Source organism: Ostrinia furnacalis, unplaced genomic scaffold, assembly GCF_004193835.3.
Source record: "Ostrinia furnacalis isolate ACB-3 unplaced genomic scaffold, ASM419383v2 OfSCF0076, whole genome shotgun sequence".
NCBI classification, from domain to species: Eukaryota; Metazoa; Arthropoda; class Insecta; order Lepidoptera; family Crambidae; genus Ostrinia; species Ostrinia furnacalis.
In genome coordinates this window covers 691858-709965 of record NW_021130315.1, presented here as the reverse complement: position 1 = coordinate 709965, position 18108 = coordinate 691858, and the positions used below count along the sequence as shown (strand labels likewise).

The following is an 18108-nucleotide window of genomic DNA, read 5'->3' as shown; positions in this document are numbered from 1 at the left end:
TCAATAGTGGTTGAAAGAGAATCAAGAAATGCCAACTATACATATATGTGAATTACACAAGTGACTAAGATCATTTCAAAATTATAGACAAAATTATATAAATATAAAAATACCAGTATTTATATTTACAACACACATTTTACTAGTGTCTTTTTATATTAATTTCAATTTATGACTAGCCATCTACCGGGCAGACTCCAGAATTGTGTAACATCAAAGAATAGTAACAAGATATTTAATTTGTATGCTTAGATTAATAAAACCTAGATGGATAGTCTTCATACAAACGCTTCGTCAAGAGTGAGGCAAAAATCTTATGTCATTAGTGTCAATTTTGTTGGGGAGTGTAGACAGTGAAGGCGATTTTCCCGAAAGTAGGGAAATTTTTAATACGTTTTTAATTATTTTATAACTAACAAAAACAAAACGCATCATGTACTTACTTATTTATTGAATTCAAAGTACCTACCTAATTACAATAAGATAAATCGACTGAAAAGTCTCGATTTCATAAAAAAGGAAGTGTATTTGTACGGCGAACAATTGGGAAATAAATTTTCTTGTTACTGGTATCATTCCCGTATTTAATTTTTGAAAGCCAAATTCAAGCAAAATACGCGTCGAATCGTAGTACTTACTTATGAAATGTAACACTGGTCACTTTCTTTAGTTTTTCTGATGTATTTAGACACCCTTTCACAGCACAAACCGTCTTAATTAATTAAAAGTCGTCGGACGTGTTTACCAATTTTTCACTTTGACAGTTCATGTGACGTTTACGAGTAAGCCATTCTGGCNGACAGACGGACAGACGGACAGACGGACAGACGGACAGACGGACATGACGAAACTATAAGGGTTCCGTTTTTGCCATTTTGGCTACGGAACCCTAAAAATACCAGTATTTATATTTACAACACACATTTTACTAGTGTCTTTTTATATTAATTTCAATTTATGACTAGCCATCTACCGGGCAGACTCCAGAATTGTGTAACATCAAAGAATAGTAACAAGATATTTAATTTGTATGAAATAATATAGCAGTACATATTTTGTGTTTAGCTTGAAGCATGCCAGCACAATAACAAACCTTACTCAATAAGTTTCTTAAGTCTTTTGCAAAGTAAATATTATGTAAAACAAAATTGCTGTTAGGTAAAAATAGGTTCCACAAAAAATCCATTTTCATTTTGTTTCATTTAACAAGTAAATACAATACTATTCTCAGTTCAGTTTCAATTTATATTGCATTGAGATGTTTGTTTTTTTATCAATATTTTTTAACATTATTATGTCATAATCTATTAAGTTAACAAGCTGTGATATTTAATCAGGCATATTAATAATAATTCAAATTCACAATAATCTGGACAAGAATTTAATTTTGTAAAGTAACAGAAAATAGTGCACCAGTGAAAATGTCGCAACATTAATTGCTTGTACTATTTGAAGCTCCTGTTGATTGGAAAAACATTGAAAATGAATTTACACAGTTTTGCTATTAATAACTCAAGCCCAAATTATTTTGAAACGTTAAAAATAATATACACATGCCATCTTAAATCACTTTCAATTTATTATAGTACAGCCATGTGTCACTCCAGCAAGACAATTTGGACTGCGAATCAACACCTGGGCTCTCGCAGTCGGCGTATCATTAAAATTTAAAATATAACGTTTGTAAAGCCCGGTCTGTGAGCACGTAGAATTTTGTCCAATGACCCCAAGCTACCAATCCTTATCGCTCGCGCGTAATTATTATCGCGCTCGCACACTCACTGCGGGCGCCCGTCGCACAGTCGCGACAGCAATATAATTACGCGCAAGCGATAAGGATGGGTAGCTTGGGGTCATTGGACAAAAATTCTACGTGCTCACAGACCAGACTATAGTAAGCAACGAAAATGATAAAAACTTAGTCTATTATATCCCATTCCGTTAAGTATTTTGAAGCGACAAAACAGTAACAAGAAATCAAACAATTTACGTTGAACACAGTTGTTGCACATATCTACATTTCCTGCACCAAACAGACACCATTAAGTAACACTAATCTCCATATTCATCTCATAGAAGTGGTGGTAAATTTAAACCTGTAACTTACTCAGAATTTTTTTTATTTTAACAATGCTGCAAGGGTTTAGGTTCTGTCACCAGTTGCCATCTTTCTTTTCGAAGCAGGGTTGCCAAAAACTAAATCCAATCTGGTAATTCAGTTTAGCCAGTCTCTGGGTGACAAGACAGATTCTCAAGATCACTTGAATCTTCTATGAATATTTACCTAGCAATATGTAAGTAAGCTGGCAGGATACAGTCAAATTTGGACCAAATAACAAGAAGTATACATAAAGCCTATGTCTAACTTTATTATGGCAACCCTAGTACTGAGGGTGGTCCTTGTTCATAAGAAAAATTATTAGTTGCTAACTGGTGGTTATATTCCAACTTGCGGTTAATCTTTCGCCATAAATCTTAATGTGTGTGGGACACAATTGAATCTCTAGAGATTGATTTGAGCACTGTCTGAGCACTTGACTTGAACTCTACTAGCCCATATAGCAATTTTATCCTTAACATGCTTTATATTATTTATGTTAAGTCGGTTTCTTCAGCCACATCTGTATCACACTTGGCAAATTTTTGCTCGCTTCTTTTTGGGTCTTTCTTACGATTTGGCTTCCAAAGCATACTTCCACTTTTAAATTCATATGGCAGTTCTTTCTCCGTTCAGCTCAAAGTAAAGGTGTTCGTTCCAGCCTACATAAGACACTGCACTTGGTAGCCCACTGCGAGAGCCAGCCAGTCGACGAAGCACTCACGCCCGTATGTACACACCGTTATAGCACACCGCACAGTTATAACACTTATCACATACTGAGATTTTATCGTCCATGCTCGATACAGCGACGCGGGGTGGGGTTACACGGAGTCATCTGGAAAAGAAATTATTTTGCTTGGTTAAAGAGGTAGCATGAAGACGATTAGCTTATTAAAGCCTGGTCCGTGAGCACGTAGAATCCCGTCCAATGACCCCAACCCCAAGCTGCCCATCCTTGTCGCTCGCACGTAATTATGTTGCTGTCGCGCTCGCACACTCACTGCGGGCGCGCGTCGCACAGTCGCGACAGCAATATAATTACGCGCGAGCGATAAGGATGGGTAGCTTGGGGTCATTGGACGGGATTCTACGTGCTCACGGACCAGGCTTTATATGAAATTGCACGTTCTTGTTATTATACGTATAGGTGTTGCAATTCACGAAGGCGAATGAGTTTTACATTTGTGGTGGCTAACTACTGTTCGTTTTCAAAAGTTTTAATCTACATTACATTATCGTTACGTGGATTTACACAAGTAAAGCTCACTCGCCTTCGTGAGTCGCAAGAACTTTTATGTTTCGGATGGTGTGCAACGAGTGAACCGTTATTTCAAATAAGGGCTTAAATTGGGAAACTGACGCGTAAGAGACGGTGGTAGCTAAGTAAATCCTAACTAAACTTGTTTCGAAAGATGTCGAAAGTTTTTGGGAGTTCCACGTAGGCTTTTGAATGAGTTGCCATTATGAAAATCGCGTTGCTCCTTATTTATTTACAGATGAATTAGCTCTTTAAAATGAAGTTTACTAGTCTGGTTTAAGGGCTGCTATAGCTACAAAATATATTCTAAAATAATCTTCCGCAGTCTTCGCACACAATCGTCGGTATCAGACATTCAAATAATTTGAAAAAAAAAAAAATGAAAATGAAAATGAAAAAAGTATTTATAGGCACAGGTTACATTTTGCATTACAAAATAATAAAGGCAAGATGTGTTAACAATAACAGTAAGAAAAAAGAGCAAGATGTATATCAATAACAGTGGGCCCCAAACTAGGCATAGCCTGTATCTTGGTGGCCCAAACAGTGCAGTTTGCAAAATTAAAGTGACTGGCACAGCGCGGTACAGTTCAGCTATACCTAAGTGTAGTGAAACAGTCTATATAAACAAAACAAAAAAAAAAGGAAAAGGGAAAGAATAAACCAAAAATAAATAAAATAAAACAGTGCGTAACATTAGAACACCAGCATATTGTGTGTTCATGTGTTTGTTTTTTTTTGTCTGTGGTTCCTAAAAAGTTCTAATTAATTAAAAGGTTTTCGGTTTCTGAGTAAGTTAATTCACCTATCCATCTCTTGAACTTAATTTTGGCTTCGAATAGCGTAATAATAATTTAAGCCAACCTTTCATCTCTTTCACGCATTTATTCCCTTTTAGTCGCTCATGTCTGAGATTGTAATCTAGTTTGAAATATCGTTTAGTGCAAACATTTGATTTCGAACTTTGGATTTCAGTGCTTATTGTCAACAGCTTGTATGTACCTATCTCAAATACAAGCCAATTTGCAAATGGTAAAATCGATTTTTCTAATCAACTACAAATATGAAGGTCGCCGTAAACACTTCAATTACGTGCCGTGAAATGTCCCGATGATTAATGTTGATATGGAGCGATACTGCATTGAGTTCAATATGGATAAGATAAAAAAATATGTAAATGCATAATGATACAAGATACAAAGAAACGTCCATAAAAATTAGTATAGCATGCTCAATAAGAGCTATCTGTTGTAACGCATTTTATGCCTATAACGTCTGCAAACTATACACACAGAAAAAGCAATAAATTAAATTATATTCTACACTCGACATCAAATAAATCGCACCTCCCGCGACAAGCACTTTCAAACATATGCATCCCCACATCCCAGCAATAATGGCACTATTTAAAAGCCTAGTTCTAAACTTCATTTCATTAAAGGAAAGGTTTTTACCCCAAAAATGTGTCTTTAAGGATCCAAAGTCACTTCTTCAAAAAATAGGTACTTAGTTACGCCTGAGCCAATTTTTATGGCTATAAAACTGTTAAGTTGGGATTAATCGCTATTCATCTGTTAAAGAGGACACGTGAGATCATTATTTGGTTTATAACCATAAAAATTGGTCTAATTGATCCCAGAGGTGAGCCCAAAGTGAGAACTTTTTTCAAGTCACATTTATGGTATAATATGTTAATCATTTATTAAGAAATTAAATGTGTTTTTCTTTAAGGATATTTATTGGGCTTTCAAATAACACCAATATTGTTGGGGCACCATGATTGTGTCAGAAGAAAATCTTTAAAGTTCGCGTCGCGGAAGGTGCGATTTATTTGATGTTGAGTGTATAATGCAAATTAAACTTACCATGATACCACCATTTTGTTTTCTTAGGATTTTTGTTGCATGTCTTAACATAAAGGGAATTGTCTGGAGGCCGTTTCTGAAATGAGAGATTTATTTTTAAAAATATCATAAATATTATATTGCAAAAAGTAACATTCTCTTTACGGGTCTGACGCAAACAGAGCTAGACAAACAGCTCCTTAGCCTTTACATTTGTATAGAAAAGTGCGCATTTTGCGAAGCGCACATTCTGCGTCAGACCTCTTCACGCAGAGCAGATTGCGGTCTGTCACTGAAAGTTTACGTGTGCACGATGAAAGAAAAACATATTATTTTGACCAGGATAATGAGTGCAGACCAAATCCTCCTTTTGCCTCTGATAAATGAAGAGGGTACGACCCTGCAGTGGAAACTATACTTACGAGCAAAAGTATGGAATCACCCCCTTGTGTTTTATTCTGAGTGATCTCATGAACTGAATGACTATGTATGTATCTGTGGTATCAATTTAAAGTTTATAATATTACCTTTAAAATGGTACCATTTTTATTTGTCTTCAATTAGTTTTTGAAAGAAACAAATAGGGTGATTCCTTATTTATGCTCGCGAGTGTAAATGACCTGATGATTAGGGCAAGCATTTAAACTTCGCATAGAATTAGCTCAGCTAAGAGTGACGTCACATGACACGCGCCCATGCTGATTATTGTGTTCTAACGTGTCATTTGAGGTCACGTGTCACGACATTCCACGTTTGTGTATTCGACATTTTTTTGCAGTGGAGGGTAAATGACCTGATGATTATGCCATTTTTTTAACCTCCGGCAGAAATTGCCGGAGTTCGGTTTTAAATACAAACAATTTCTTGAATATTCATACATTTTTTTAGTATTTTCATAGCAAGTGCTAGTAAAGTCTGGTCGCGGAGCACGTAGAATGTTGTCCAATGACCCCAAGCTACCTATCCTTATCGCTCGCGCGTAATTATATTGTTTTTGCGACTGTGCCACGGGCGGCAGCAGTGGGTGTGCGAGCGCAACAGCAATATAATTACGCGCGAGCGATAAGGATGGGTAGCTTGGGGTCATTGGACAAAATTCTACGTGCTCGCGGACCGGACTATAGTTTCTCGCTAATGTCTACGAGCAAACTTGTAGTCTTCATGATTATGCTATAACATCATGGGTATTGTAAATTAGTTCTTATTACCTTCTCCTTACAACTACTGAGCATAGACACGATGGAAAGACAGACGGACTGCACGGAGAGCGCGGGCGACCAGTCGTCAGTGAGGATGGACAAGCAAATGTGGCCGTTGGAGTAGACGTGCGGATGCACTGGGATGTTGTTGCCTATGAACGTCACCTGCAACGTAATACAAACATGTTTATACGTGGAGACGGTCTTCTAAGCCTACAGTGTCCTATTGAACGCTGTGCGCGACGTATGACTTGAGCGTCAAACATTTCTATCATCATCATCGTCTTCATTTCAGCCATAGGACGTCCACTGCTGAACATAGGTCTCCCCCAATGCTTTCCACTTTGATCGATTGGTAGCGGCCTGCGTCCAGCGCTTCCCTGCTACCTTTACGATGTCGTCGGTCCACCTTGTAGGTGGACGTCCCACATTTCTACAGGGTGTTAGGTAAATGGGTATATGAGCCGACACTAGCCCATGTTAACATGGGCATATAAATGGTATGGTGAAGTCAGAAGTTTGATATCATCATTTTAAATTTTTTATTTTCATACAAAATAAATTTTATAAAATCCGATTTGTATGAAAAATAAAGTTATTAAAATGAAGATATAAAGGACATTGTCAGAAACCGCCTAAAAAACCGCCCAAAAACATTAACCCATCATAATTATTTTCTATTTTTTTTAATACATTAAGCACCCTTTCATTCTAATGGACACTTAAGCATTGAAAAATTAAATAAATAAGTCTTTTAACGTTTATTCTATAATACTATTACAACTTCCGGACGTTTTGGTGCGTGGCATGGTCTAAAACCTATCAAGTTCCATAATTTTTGCCGATAAAATCTGTACGAGGCATTACCGTACTTTATTGCTGGGAGTCCATGTATAGTGATGTTCCTGCGGCCATCATAGACAATAAAATATCGATTTTGAAAATAAAATAAATCGATTAAACTGCTTTGAAGACTAGATTTGCGTTAAAAGCTAAAAAGATATTGACACTATTACAAGAAGCTATCTAAAGTGTCCAACTGGTCGAAGGTCGTAAATAAAATAAAAATAATTAGGACCATTAACTGATATTCATGGTCTCATAACTGTAAAACTGTCAGAAACCGATGTTGAATCCAATGCCAGTTGAAGTGTGAGAAACATATATCAACCTAGTATAGTTGCCAGTCTCTCATAATCTATGCCAATGAGGGTTTTCGCGATTGAAAAATCCGCCAGATGGCAATACGTAGACGTGAGGTCCAAATGCTGCATGATTGGTTATTTATTAAAGCTTAACTTATGTCAGTGCCATGAAGCTAAAGATGGATAAAATGGAGGCCACACTTCGAATACCTACTCATTATTCGAGCAAACAAGATAAAAGAGCAACATATTGCAAACTCTTTATTAAAAGAGTAAAAATATCCACCAATCATGCAGCATTTGGACCTCGCGTCTACGTATTGCCATCTCGCGGATTTTTCAATCGCGAAAACCCTCATTCATAGCACATGTATAATTAATAATAGACCAAATGAACTTTTATAGATTGTGAAAGAGAAGATAAAGATTTTATTNATCTCTAATTTAGACACCCTTTCACAGCATAAACCGTCTTAATTAATTAAAAGTCGTCGGACGTGTTTACCAATTTTTCACTTTGACAGTTCATGTGACGTTTACGAGTAAGCCATTCTGGCTTACTAAAATCTGCCTCACCTTTCGTGCACTGACTATCTATCTAGGTTTTATTAATCTAAGTTTGTATGAAATAATATAGCAGTACATATTTTGTGTTTAGCTTGAAGCATGCCAGCACAATAACAAACCTTACTCAATAAGTTTCTTAAGTCTTTTGCAAAGTAAATATTATGTAAAACAAAATTGCTGTTAGGTAAAAATAGGGTCCACAAGAAATCTATTTTCATTTTGTTTCATTTAACAAGTAAATACAATACTATTCTCAGTTCAGTTTCAATTTATATTGCATTGAGATGTTTGTTTTTTTATCAATATTTTTTAACATTATTATGTCATAATCTATTAAGTTAACAAGCTGTGATATTTAATCAGGCATATTATTAATAATTCATAATAATCTGGACAGGAATTTAAAATTTTGTAAAGTACTGAAAATAGTGTACCAGTGAAAATGTCACAACATAAATAGCTTGTACTATTTAAATAAACAATTTATAGCGAATATCACGAAGCTCCTGTTGTTTGGAGAAACATTGAAAATGAATTTACACAGTTTTGCAATTAATAACTCAAGCCCAAATTATTTTGAAACTTTAAAAATAATATACACATGCCATCTTAAATCACTTTCAATTTATTATAGTACAGCCATGTGTCACTCCAGCAAGACAATTTGGACTGCGAATCAAAACCTGGGCTCTCGCAGTCGGCCTATCATTAAAATTTAAAATATAACGTTTGTAAAGCCCGGTCTGTAAGCACGTAGAATTTTGTCCAACGACCCCAAGCTACCCATTCTTATCGCTCGCGCGAAATTATGTTGCTGTCGCGCTCGCACACTCACTGCGGGCGCCCGTCGCACAGTCGCGACAGCAATATAATTACGCGCGAGCGATAAGGATGGGTAGCTTGGGGTCATTGGACAAAATTCTACGTGCCCACATACCAGACTATAGTAAGCAACGAAATTGATAAAAACTTACTCTATTATATCCCATTCCATTAAGTATTTTGAAGCGACAAAACAGTAACAAGAAATCAAACAATTTACATTGAACACAGTTGTTGCACATATCTACGTTTCCTGCACCAAACAGACACCATTTAAGTAATACTAATCTCCATATTCATCTCATAGTTGTTACAAACAAAACTTGACATGAAATTTTGTAGGTGGTAAATTAATTTAAACCTGTAATTTACTCAGATTCCTTATTTTAACAATGCTGCAAGGGTTTAGGTTCTTTCACCAGTTGCCATCTTTCTTTTCAAAGTAGGGTTGCCAAAAACTAAATCCAATCTGGTAATTCAGTTTAGCCAGTCTCTGGGTCAGACAGATCTTTAAGATCTCTAGGATCTTCTATGAATAATTACCTAGCAATATGTAAGTAAGCTGGCTGGATACAGTCAAATTTGGACCAAATACCAACAGGTGTTCAGGTTCATAAAGCCTATGTTTAACTTTATTATGGCAACCCTAGTACTGAAGGTGGTCCTTGTTCATAAGACAAAGTTATTAGTAACTGGTGGTTATATTCTAACTTGCGGTTAATCTTTCGCCATAAATCTATAATGTGTGTGGGACACAATTGAATCTCTAGAGATTGATTTGAGCACTGTCTGAGCACTTGACTTGAACTCTACTGGCCCGTAAAGCAATTTTATCCTTAGCATGCTTTATATTTCATGAAGCAGGGTACTCACCTAGCCGTGTAGCATGTAATGTATCAGATACTGTATCAAGCGAGTACATAGGCACGATCCCGCTGTAAGCTGCTCGCGCGTGGTTCGCAGGGAGATCGCAGCGACCCGCCGACTGGCGGTATCACTGCGAGCACAAAGGCGGCTCGCAGTAGGATTCAGGAGCTCGCAGCCAGATACGCGATGACCGTGGACGAGCCGTACTCACTTGAAGGTTGGTTACGTTACATGCTACGATACATGCTACATGGCAGGTGAGTACCCTGCCTTAAGTCGGTTTCTTCAGCCATATCCGTGTCACACTTTCCTAATTTCTTAATTTGCATTTCCATCGCTTTTTTTAGGTCTTACGATTTTGCTTCCAAAGCATACTTCCACTTTTAAATTCATATGGCAGTTCTTTCTCCGTTCAGCTCAAAGTAAAGGTGTTTGTTCCAGCCCACACAAGACACTGCACTTGGTAGCCCACTGCGAGAGCCAGCCAGCCGACGAAGCACTCACGCCCGTATGTACACACCGTTATAGCACACCGCACAGTTATAACACTTATCACATACTGAGATTTTATCGTCCATGCTCGATACAGCGACGCGGGGTGGGGTTACACGGAGTCATCTGGAAAATAAATTATTTTGCTTGGTTAACGAGGTAGCATAATGACGATTAGCTTATTAAAGGCTGGTCCGTGAACACGTAGAATCCCGTCCAATGACCCCAAGCTGCCCATCCTTGTCGCTCGCACGTAATTATGTTGCTGTCGCGCTCGCACACTCACTGCGGGCGCGCGTCGCACAGTCGCGACAGCAATATAATTACGCGCGAGCGATAAGGATGGGTAGCTTGGGGTCATTGGACGGGATTCTACGTGCTCACGGACCAGGCTTTATATGAAATTGCACGTTCTTGTTATTATACGTATAGGTTTGCAATTCACGAAGGCGAATGAGTTTTACATTTGTGGTGGCTGTGTACTGTTCGTTTTCAAACATTTTAATAGACATTACACTATCGTTACGTGGATTTACACAAGTAAAGCTCACTCGCCTTCGTGAGTCGCAAGAACTTTTATGTTACGGATGGTGTGGAACTGTGGAACGAGTGAACCGTTATTTCAAATATGGGCTTAAATTGGGAAACTGACGCGTATGAGACGGAGGTAGCTAAGTAAATCCCTAACTAAACTAGTTTCGAAAGAGTTTTTGGGAGTTTCACGTAGGCACGTATGCTTTTGAATGAGTTGCCATTATTAAAATCGCGTTGCGCCTTATTTATTTACAGCTAAATTAGCTCGTTAAAACGAGGTTTACTAGTCTGGTTCAAGGGCTGCTATAGCTACAAAATATATTCTAAAATAATCTTCCGCAGTCTTCGCACACAATCGTCGGTATCAGACATTCAAATAATTTAAGCCAACCTTTCATCTCTTTCACGCATTTATTCCCTTTCAGTCGCTCATGTCTGAGATTGTAATCTAGTTTGAAATATCGTTTAGTGCAAACATTTGATTTCGAACTTTGGATTTCAGTGCTTATTGTCAACAGCTTATATCTATCTCAAATACAAGCCAATTCGCAAATGGTAAAATCGATTTTTCTAATCACTTAAATTACGTGCCGTGAAATGTCCCCATGATTAATGTTGATATGGAGCGATACTGCATTGAGTTCAATATGGATAAGATAAAAAATATGTAAATGCATAATGATACAAAGAAACGTCTTTACAAATTAATATTGCACGTTCAATATGAGCAATCTATTGTAACGAATTTTATGCCTATAACGCCTGCAAACTAAACACACAGAAAAAGCAATAAATAAAATTCTATTCTATAATGCAAATTAAACTTACCATGATACCACCATTTTGTTTTCTTAGGATTTTTGTTGCATGTCTTAACATAAAGGGAATTGTCTGGAGGCCGTTTCTGAAATGAGAGATTTATTTTTAAAATATCATAAATATTATATTGCAAAAAGGAACATTCTCTTCACTGGTCTGACGCACTTAGCAAAATGCGCACTTTTCCATGCTAACATTAGACAAACAGCTCCTTAGCCTTTAAATTTGTATAGAAAAGTGCGCATTTTGTGAAATGCAAATTTTGCCTCAGACTCCTCATCACGTGTGGCTTGGCCTGAGCAGATTGCGTCCTGTCACTGACAGTATTTTTACGTGTGCACGATGAAAGTAAAACATGTTATTTTTGCCAGCAGGCCATTTGCCTTTAATAAATTGAAGAGGGCACGACCCTGCAATGGAAACTAAATGACCTGATGATTATGGCAAGCATTTAAACTTCGCATAGAATTAGCTCAGCTAAGAGTGACGTCACATGACACGCGCCCATGCTGATTATTGTGTTCTAACGTGTCAATTGAGGTCACGAGTCACGACAAGTCTGTGTCTTAGTTATTTTCTGTAGTGGAGGGTAAATGACCTGATGATTATGCCATTTTTTTTAAACCTCCGGCTGAAATTGCCGGAGTTCGGTTTTAAAGACAAACAATTTCTTAAATATTCATACATTTTTTTAGTATTTTCATAGCAAGTGCTGGTAAAGTCTGGTCGCGGAGCACGTAGAATTTTGTCCAATGACCCCAAACAATAGGAGCAAACTTGTAGTCTCCATGATTATGCTATATCATCATGGGTATTGTAAAATAGCTCTTATTACCTTCTCCTTACAGCTACTGAGCATAGACACAATGGAAAGACAGACGGACTGCACGGAGAGCGCGGGCGACCAGTCGTCAGTGAGGATGGACAAGCAAATGTGGCCGTTGGAGTAGACGTGCGGATGCACTGGGATGTTGTTGCCTATGAACGTCACCTGCAACGTAATACAAACATGTTTATACGTGGAGACGGTCTTCTAAGCCTACAGTGTCCTATTGAACGCTGTGCGCGACGTATGACTTGAGCGTCAAACATTTCTATCATCATCATCGTCTTCATTTCAGCCATAGGACGTCCACTGCTGAACATAGGTCTCCCCCAATGCTTTCCACGTTGATCGATTGGTAGCGGCCTGCGTCCAGCGCTTCCCTGCTACCTTTACGATGTCGTCGGTCCACCTTGTAGGTGGACGTCCCACATTTCTATAGACACCATAATGCTAATGTCAACGTCTGAAGGAGACCACAGCAGTACATATCTGTAGTAAGCATTGTGACGGCCTATGGCGTGACGCTGTACGCAGCCTACGGCTTTTATAGCAGACCATGTACGCAGCCTACGGCTTTTATAGCAGACCAAAGCCTAAAGGTAGCAGGAAGGCGCTGGATGCAGGCCACTACCAATCGGCCAATCTAGAAATCATTGGGGGAAGCATATGATCAGCAGTGGACGTCTGCAATGATGATGATGCTGTGAAGAAACCTTGTGGTTCTAAAATACTCTTTATTAGGATCACTTCCAGTCTCCAAGGGAGAATATGCGATCATCAGGCCACCCCAACCCGTCTGGTAAGCGTGGGGAGTGTAGACCATCCTCCATTTGCCTCTAGTAAATTGGAGAGTAGAGGAGTGGACCGACGACCTGATAAAGGTAGCAGGAAGGCGCTGGATGCAGGCCGCTACCAACCGTGCGATGCGTGGAAGTCATTGGGGGAGGCCTATGTTCAGCAGTTGACGTCCTGTGGCTGAAATGATGATGATGATGTTGAAATTGGAGAGGGTCAAGTTCTTGCAGTGAAGACTAAACGGCCTCATAATGATGTTGTCCATTAGGTTGAGGAATTACAGACGTCTTCGTTACAAAATCTGGGTGAATCTCATTATCGATCTCATAAAAAGTAAGTTTTAATTGATGGTGTCATCTACCCAATTGGTCTCGGATGATCAAATATTCATTTCATATTAGTTCCACAGCCGGTCACCGAACCAACCGTCTTGTTTACACCGATGTATAGTCAGCGTCATATAGTTCGTGACACCCAAAGTGGCCAAAAAGTTTACACAACCTTATTCCAATTGTAACAAAGACGTGTTGCGAAGTTTTTGGCTACTTTGGGTGTCACAAACTATTTGACGCTGACTATACTACCTGATTTAGAACAGATGTATTTAGGTAGGTACTACTTGTTTATCGCAGTGCGTTATTTTGAACCACTTATTGCTGTAATACGTCAAAGCCGCTAATAGATTCGTGCATTAGGTATTCTATTTTAGAGATCACGTCTCGAAATCATAATATGGCGAGTTAAAAATCATTTTAGTGAGCATTGTAAGGTGTCTTGATGATTTACGGTTCATAATCATCATAGGACGTCTACAGCTGAACATAGGCCTCCCCCAATGACTTCCACATCGCACGGTTGGTAGCGGTTACCGGTTATAAAGAAGATTTATCAAGGAAATCATTGGGGGAGGCCTATGTCCAGCAGTGGAAGTTTTGTGGCTGAAATGGTGATGATGATGAAGGAGTATTTAACTGCAAAGGGCAGACGCACGGTGAAAACCCGTATGAGTTCTTCCTGGGACATCTTTTTCGCAAAAATAGCGTAGAGTCTATGCGCTATACCTTAGACATGATTAGTCGACACTGAAAGACTGTTTTATTTAAAAATATAATCCTTGTAACCTTTTTTACATAAAATACAAGGTTAGCAGAGTCTAGTTCAACGACTCGCAACGATGACGAAAATGACGAAACGACAAGCAAAATGTTTAATTCTGAGGTAGGTATGTGTAAGGTTATGCATGGTACATCCTGGTTACAAACTTATTTTTTCACACAGCACCATTACAGTGCACGCACAGCCTTACTTTGGTTGCTAGAATACAATTATAAAACTAAGATGGTATCTATCAAATCAGTAGACATTGTCATCTGTTTGAAACCCTTAGATACGTTTGTGGGATGGGTCTTATTTTATGCCTGCAATAAAGTTTAATAGGTACTACAGAAGATAGATAGCTGTGTTCTATCAAATTGATTATTATTGTAACAAGGAAGGATTTGTAATTATTACAATAATCACGTATTAATGAAATAGGGGCAGATCACCTTATCAGGACCTTCCGGTTTTGGACTGTTGTATGTAGGTCGAGTTTATCTTATCTACGCTTTTGGTTTGGGACTTCACATTAATGACGTATATTTACATCAGTTTTATCAAGGCAAGGATAGAAGGGGGAAACACTCCCTGAATCTCCCCAGGGTTAGTTGTCTACCTCCTGAAAGTGTTATCCTAGGTCTTTGAGACTACAGAACATAAAAATAGAAACCTTCTAATCTGCTTTACAATATTTGTTCGCGCTATTCGCAAATTCGAGCTCACGAGATAAGTAAACTGATATGTTTTCCTTCCTTGTTGTATCCTATCACAGCGAAATACTATTTTTAACATTTCGTAACGTCATTTATCTCTATGATATTACCTACTTTATTGCAAGTAAACAGCAAATCTTGATGATAATCACTCAATTGAATTATGGTGTTGAAAAATCCTTGGCTGTCATAAGTAAAGCCTATGATTTTGTCTAATTATTTCTTCAATTCTAAACCATTTCCGATAGAGTTAATTACAATTCTTCGAGATAAATAAGAAACCTGAAACCTTTTGATTCTTGATTGCCAAAGTATGAAATGAAAATAAACTTATATAGGAGTCAGTAGATTTTAAGCTATGGTTATGGAACTAAGGCTGCGCACACACTCACTGGTGCTGACTGTTCGTGACTGTAAGCTAAGTACCTACTTGACGACGATGGTTGTTTACTTGAGTGATATTCTAAGGATTTCAACAGACATTTGCTATCGATTTTCGCATACTATACACCAACTTTCACGAAAGGTTGACGATAAAAGTACAACGACAAACAAAGAAAATGGTAATCGGAGTTTTGGACACATCGGCGATAAGCCATTTTTTTAGCCGTCATTGGTTGACAGTCTTAGCATCGAGCCACTTATGTGCGCACAACCTTAATTGATATTCGAATCATATTATCGATCATACATTAATATGCAATGATAAAAAGTCTAGATTTATGTAATTCTAATTAAATCCTCAACACACTCACCTCGGGAGAGTCGAACGGGTATTTGTTTGTGAATTTGAACTGCAATACAAATTTTTCTCCTTCATACAAAGTGCCTGGGACACCTTCCATGTGAACTGTCCACCTGTCGGCAAACATAATTACATATTAATTTATGCATTTACATTATTTATCCATCGTTGTAGTCTCTGAAGCATACTGTTCATTGTTTTACATTATTCATACTTAATTTACAAGTCTTACAAATTATGCACTCACACATTATAATAGAAAAAAATAATAGTATCTAAAAGTTAGGGTCAATTCTAGGATATTATCCAAGAATAAAAAAAGAAAGGTCTACTACAACAAACTCATTAAATGTCTTGACATTGGTGTAACCAGTGTGCCTCGGATTACGAAAGGTCATCAATATTGTATACAATTTAATATTTTGTCATAAATGTATTTTGCCGAAATTTACGAATTTGCGTTAATCGCGCGTTCAGTGTTTTAAACCGAAATTAAAATGCCTTAACATATAACTTTGTAGAAAATCCTTCTTTGGACCTTGGAAAATGTTAAGTATGTGATATCTTAATGTCAGTGATATAAAAAACAAAATTATGGTTATTGGAATCAGCATGATGTTGCAATACCCTAGTAGGGTCCATGTTATGGGTCTATTATCTACCTTTGTATACCAACATAGAGCAATAAAGAATTTGAATTTGAACAGCAGCAATAGGTTAAAAAAAATACAGAAAGAAACATAAATATTGTATCAATGTTACAACCAATTTTGCTTCAGTTCCAATTGGATAGTTAACACCACCAAGCAATTGACACACTTGTGAGCTATCAAAATACAATAGTCTATACATTTTGTATAACGCTAAGCTATAATTACATTCATTGCTCAATAATTGTGCAAAATCATGTTAAAAAAACAGCTTATCCAAAAATCACTCTACATCAAGTAATACATAGAATGATTTATCCTCTCAGCACATTCTTCAGAGTAAAAGACATTTTCGCTAACACAATTTATTTCAAACACAAAAAACATTTTTACTAATTGGAAACTAATTGGATTTTAGGGGTTATAAAATGGCAAGGACATTATTTTTGTATGAGAAATTTTGTTTTGAAGTTCCAGTTTAATGTGTAATCTACTATTTCACTAGGTTTACAAAGACTTGACGTTAAAAAAACTTATGTACCTATAATGTACTTAGTCAATTCTCAAGGTGGTACACTACAGGTAAATATGTAATGTAAAACATATGTTTTAGACTTTTCCCTAAACATTACATACAATTTAAATATCAAGTAGCAACTTCTGAATCAATTGGTATTGAAACATTGTACTCAAAAATTCTCCTTCCCCGTTGAAATGACTCACAGATGTTATGCATGCATCTAATTGTTCTGTTTCATGCAAATTAATTACAGCTCATTAATAAACCATATTTATTTACACCAACAGTCAGATCCGTATCACATTCGATGACTAAAATAGGGACATGATGATACCTAGTTTTTTATTGCTGAATTTGCTGATATCCATTGATTCACATGTGTCTTTTATTTTCCTCTTATTATAAGGTTGTGGATGTATTTTAATATCAAAAGCAATAAATCTATCTACATTAATGACACAACTAATTATTAGCAAGCTCTAATGCTGTTGATAATTAAAACACAGAACTTAGTTTGAATAGTAAATGATGTCCAACTTACAGTGTTAGATTTTGACTAGCCTGATCTCCATCCACGGTGACTCCTGGCGGCGGTTCCCTCATCAGGGACATGAGTTCTTTTTGTAATCTCCGCTAAAACAAACATAATATTCAATACACTTGCGGAACGACAGCATAACAATAGGACTTTGACAAAAAATACCCTAATCCAAAACTGTCGATTTCTTCAAGTTCCCGGCCTTATTATGCGGAACAAAAATACTTATAGATAAATATCATGATAAGGTTGTGAATTCTGGTTTATTTCATACTGATAAATAAATCTAAATGGCAATATTTTAATTAATTTTACTCACCTCAGACGGGGACATAGCCGCCATTGTAATCCAATTTAGACGTTTGGTGTTACCAAATTACAAAAGTTAAGCTCCACTCCTTGCAGAACTTTCCACTAAAACAAAATGTAAAGTACATCACATGATTAATTACATAACTAACTAATAAATGTGTGTTGTCGAGGAGGAAATGAAGGACTTCTCAAGTCTTCCGAACACCTCTTTCCATTACAAATTAAAATTACAGTTTAATGTTTTTAAAAACTTGGTGCAATTT

The 18108-nt window shown here is 37.2% G+C and overlaps 2 protein-coding genes across 2 annotated transcripts; both read right to left on the bottom strand.

Moving 5' to 3' along the window:
- Positions 1–1809: 1809 nt before the first annotated feature.
- On the bottom strand, positions 1810–10381 carry LOC114350754 (probable ubiquitin-conjugating enzyme E2 W-A). The gene is made up of 4 exons (XM_028301671.1): positions 10364–10381; positions 6412–6606; positions 5225–5300; positions 1810–2936 (listed from the first exon to the last, which is right to left on the bottom strand). Exons 1-4 carry the CDS (start codon positions 10379–10381, stop codon positions 2923–2925), a joined length of 303 nt encoding a protein of 100 aa, XP_028157472.1. The 3' UTR covers positions 1810–2922.
- LOC114350917 (ubiquitin-conjugating enzyme E2 W) lies at positions 10000–17960 on the bottom strand. The gene is made up of 6 exons (XM_028301886.1): positions 17853–17960; positions 17537–17628; positions 15836–15938; positions 12484–12639; positions 11658–11733; positions 10000–10421 (listed from the first exon to the last, which is right to left on the bottom strand). Exons 1-6 carry the CDS (start codon positions 17874–17876, stop codon positions 10408–10410), a joined length of 465 nt encoding a protein of 154 aa, XP_028157687.1. The 5' UTR covers positions 17877–17960; the 3' UTR covers positions 10000–10407.
- Positions 17961–18108: the final 148 nt, after the last annotated feature.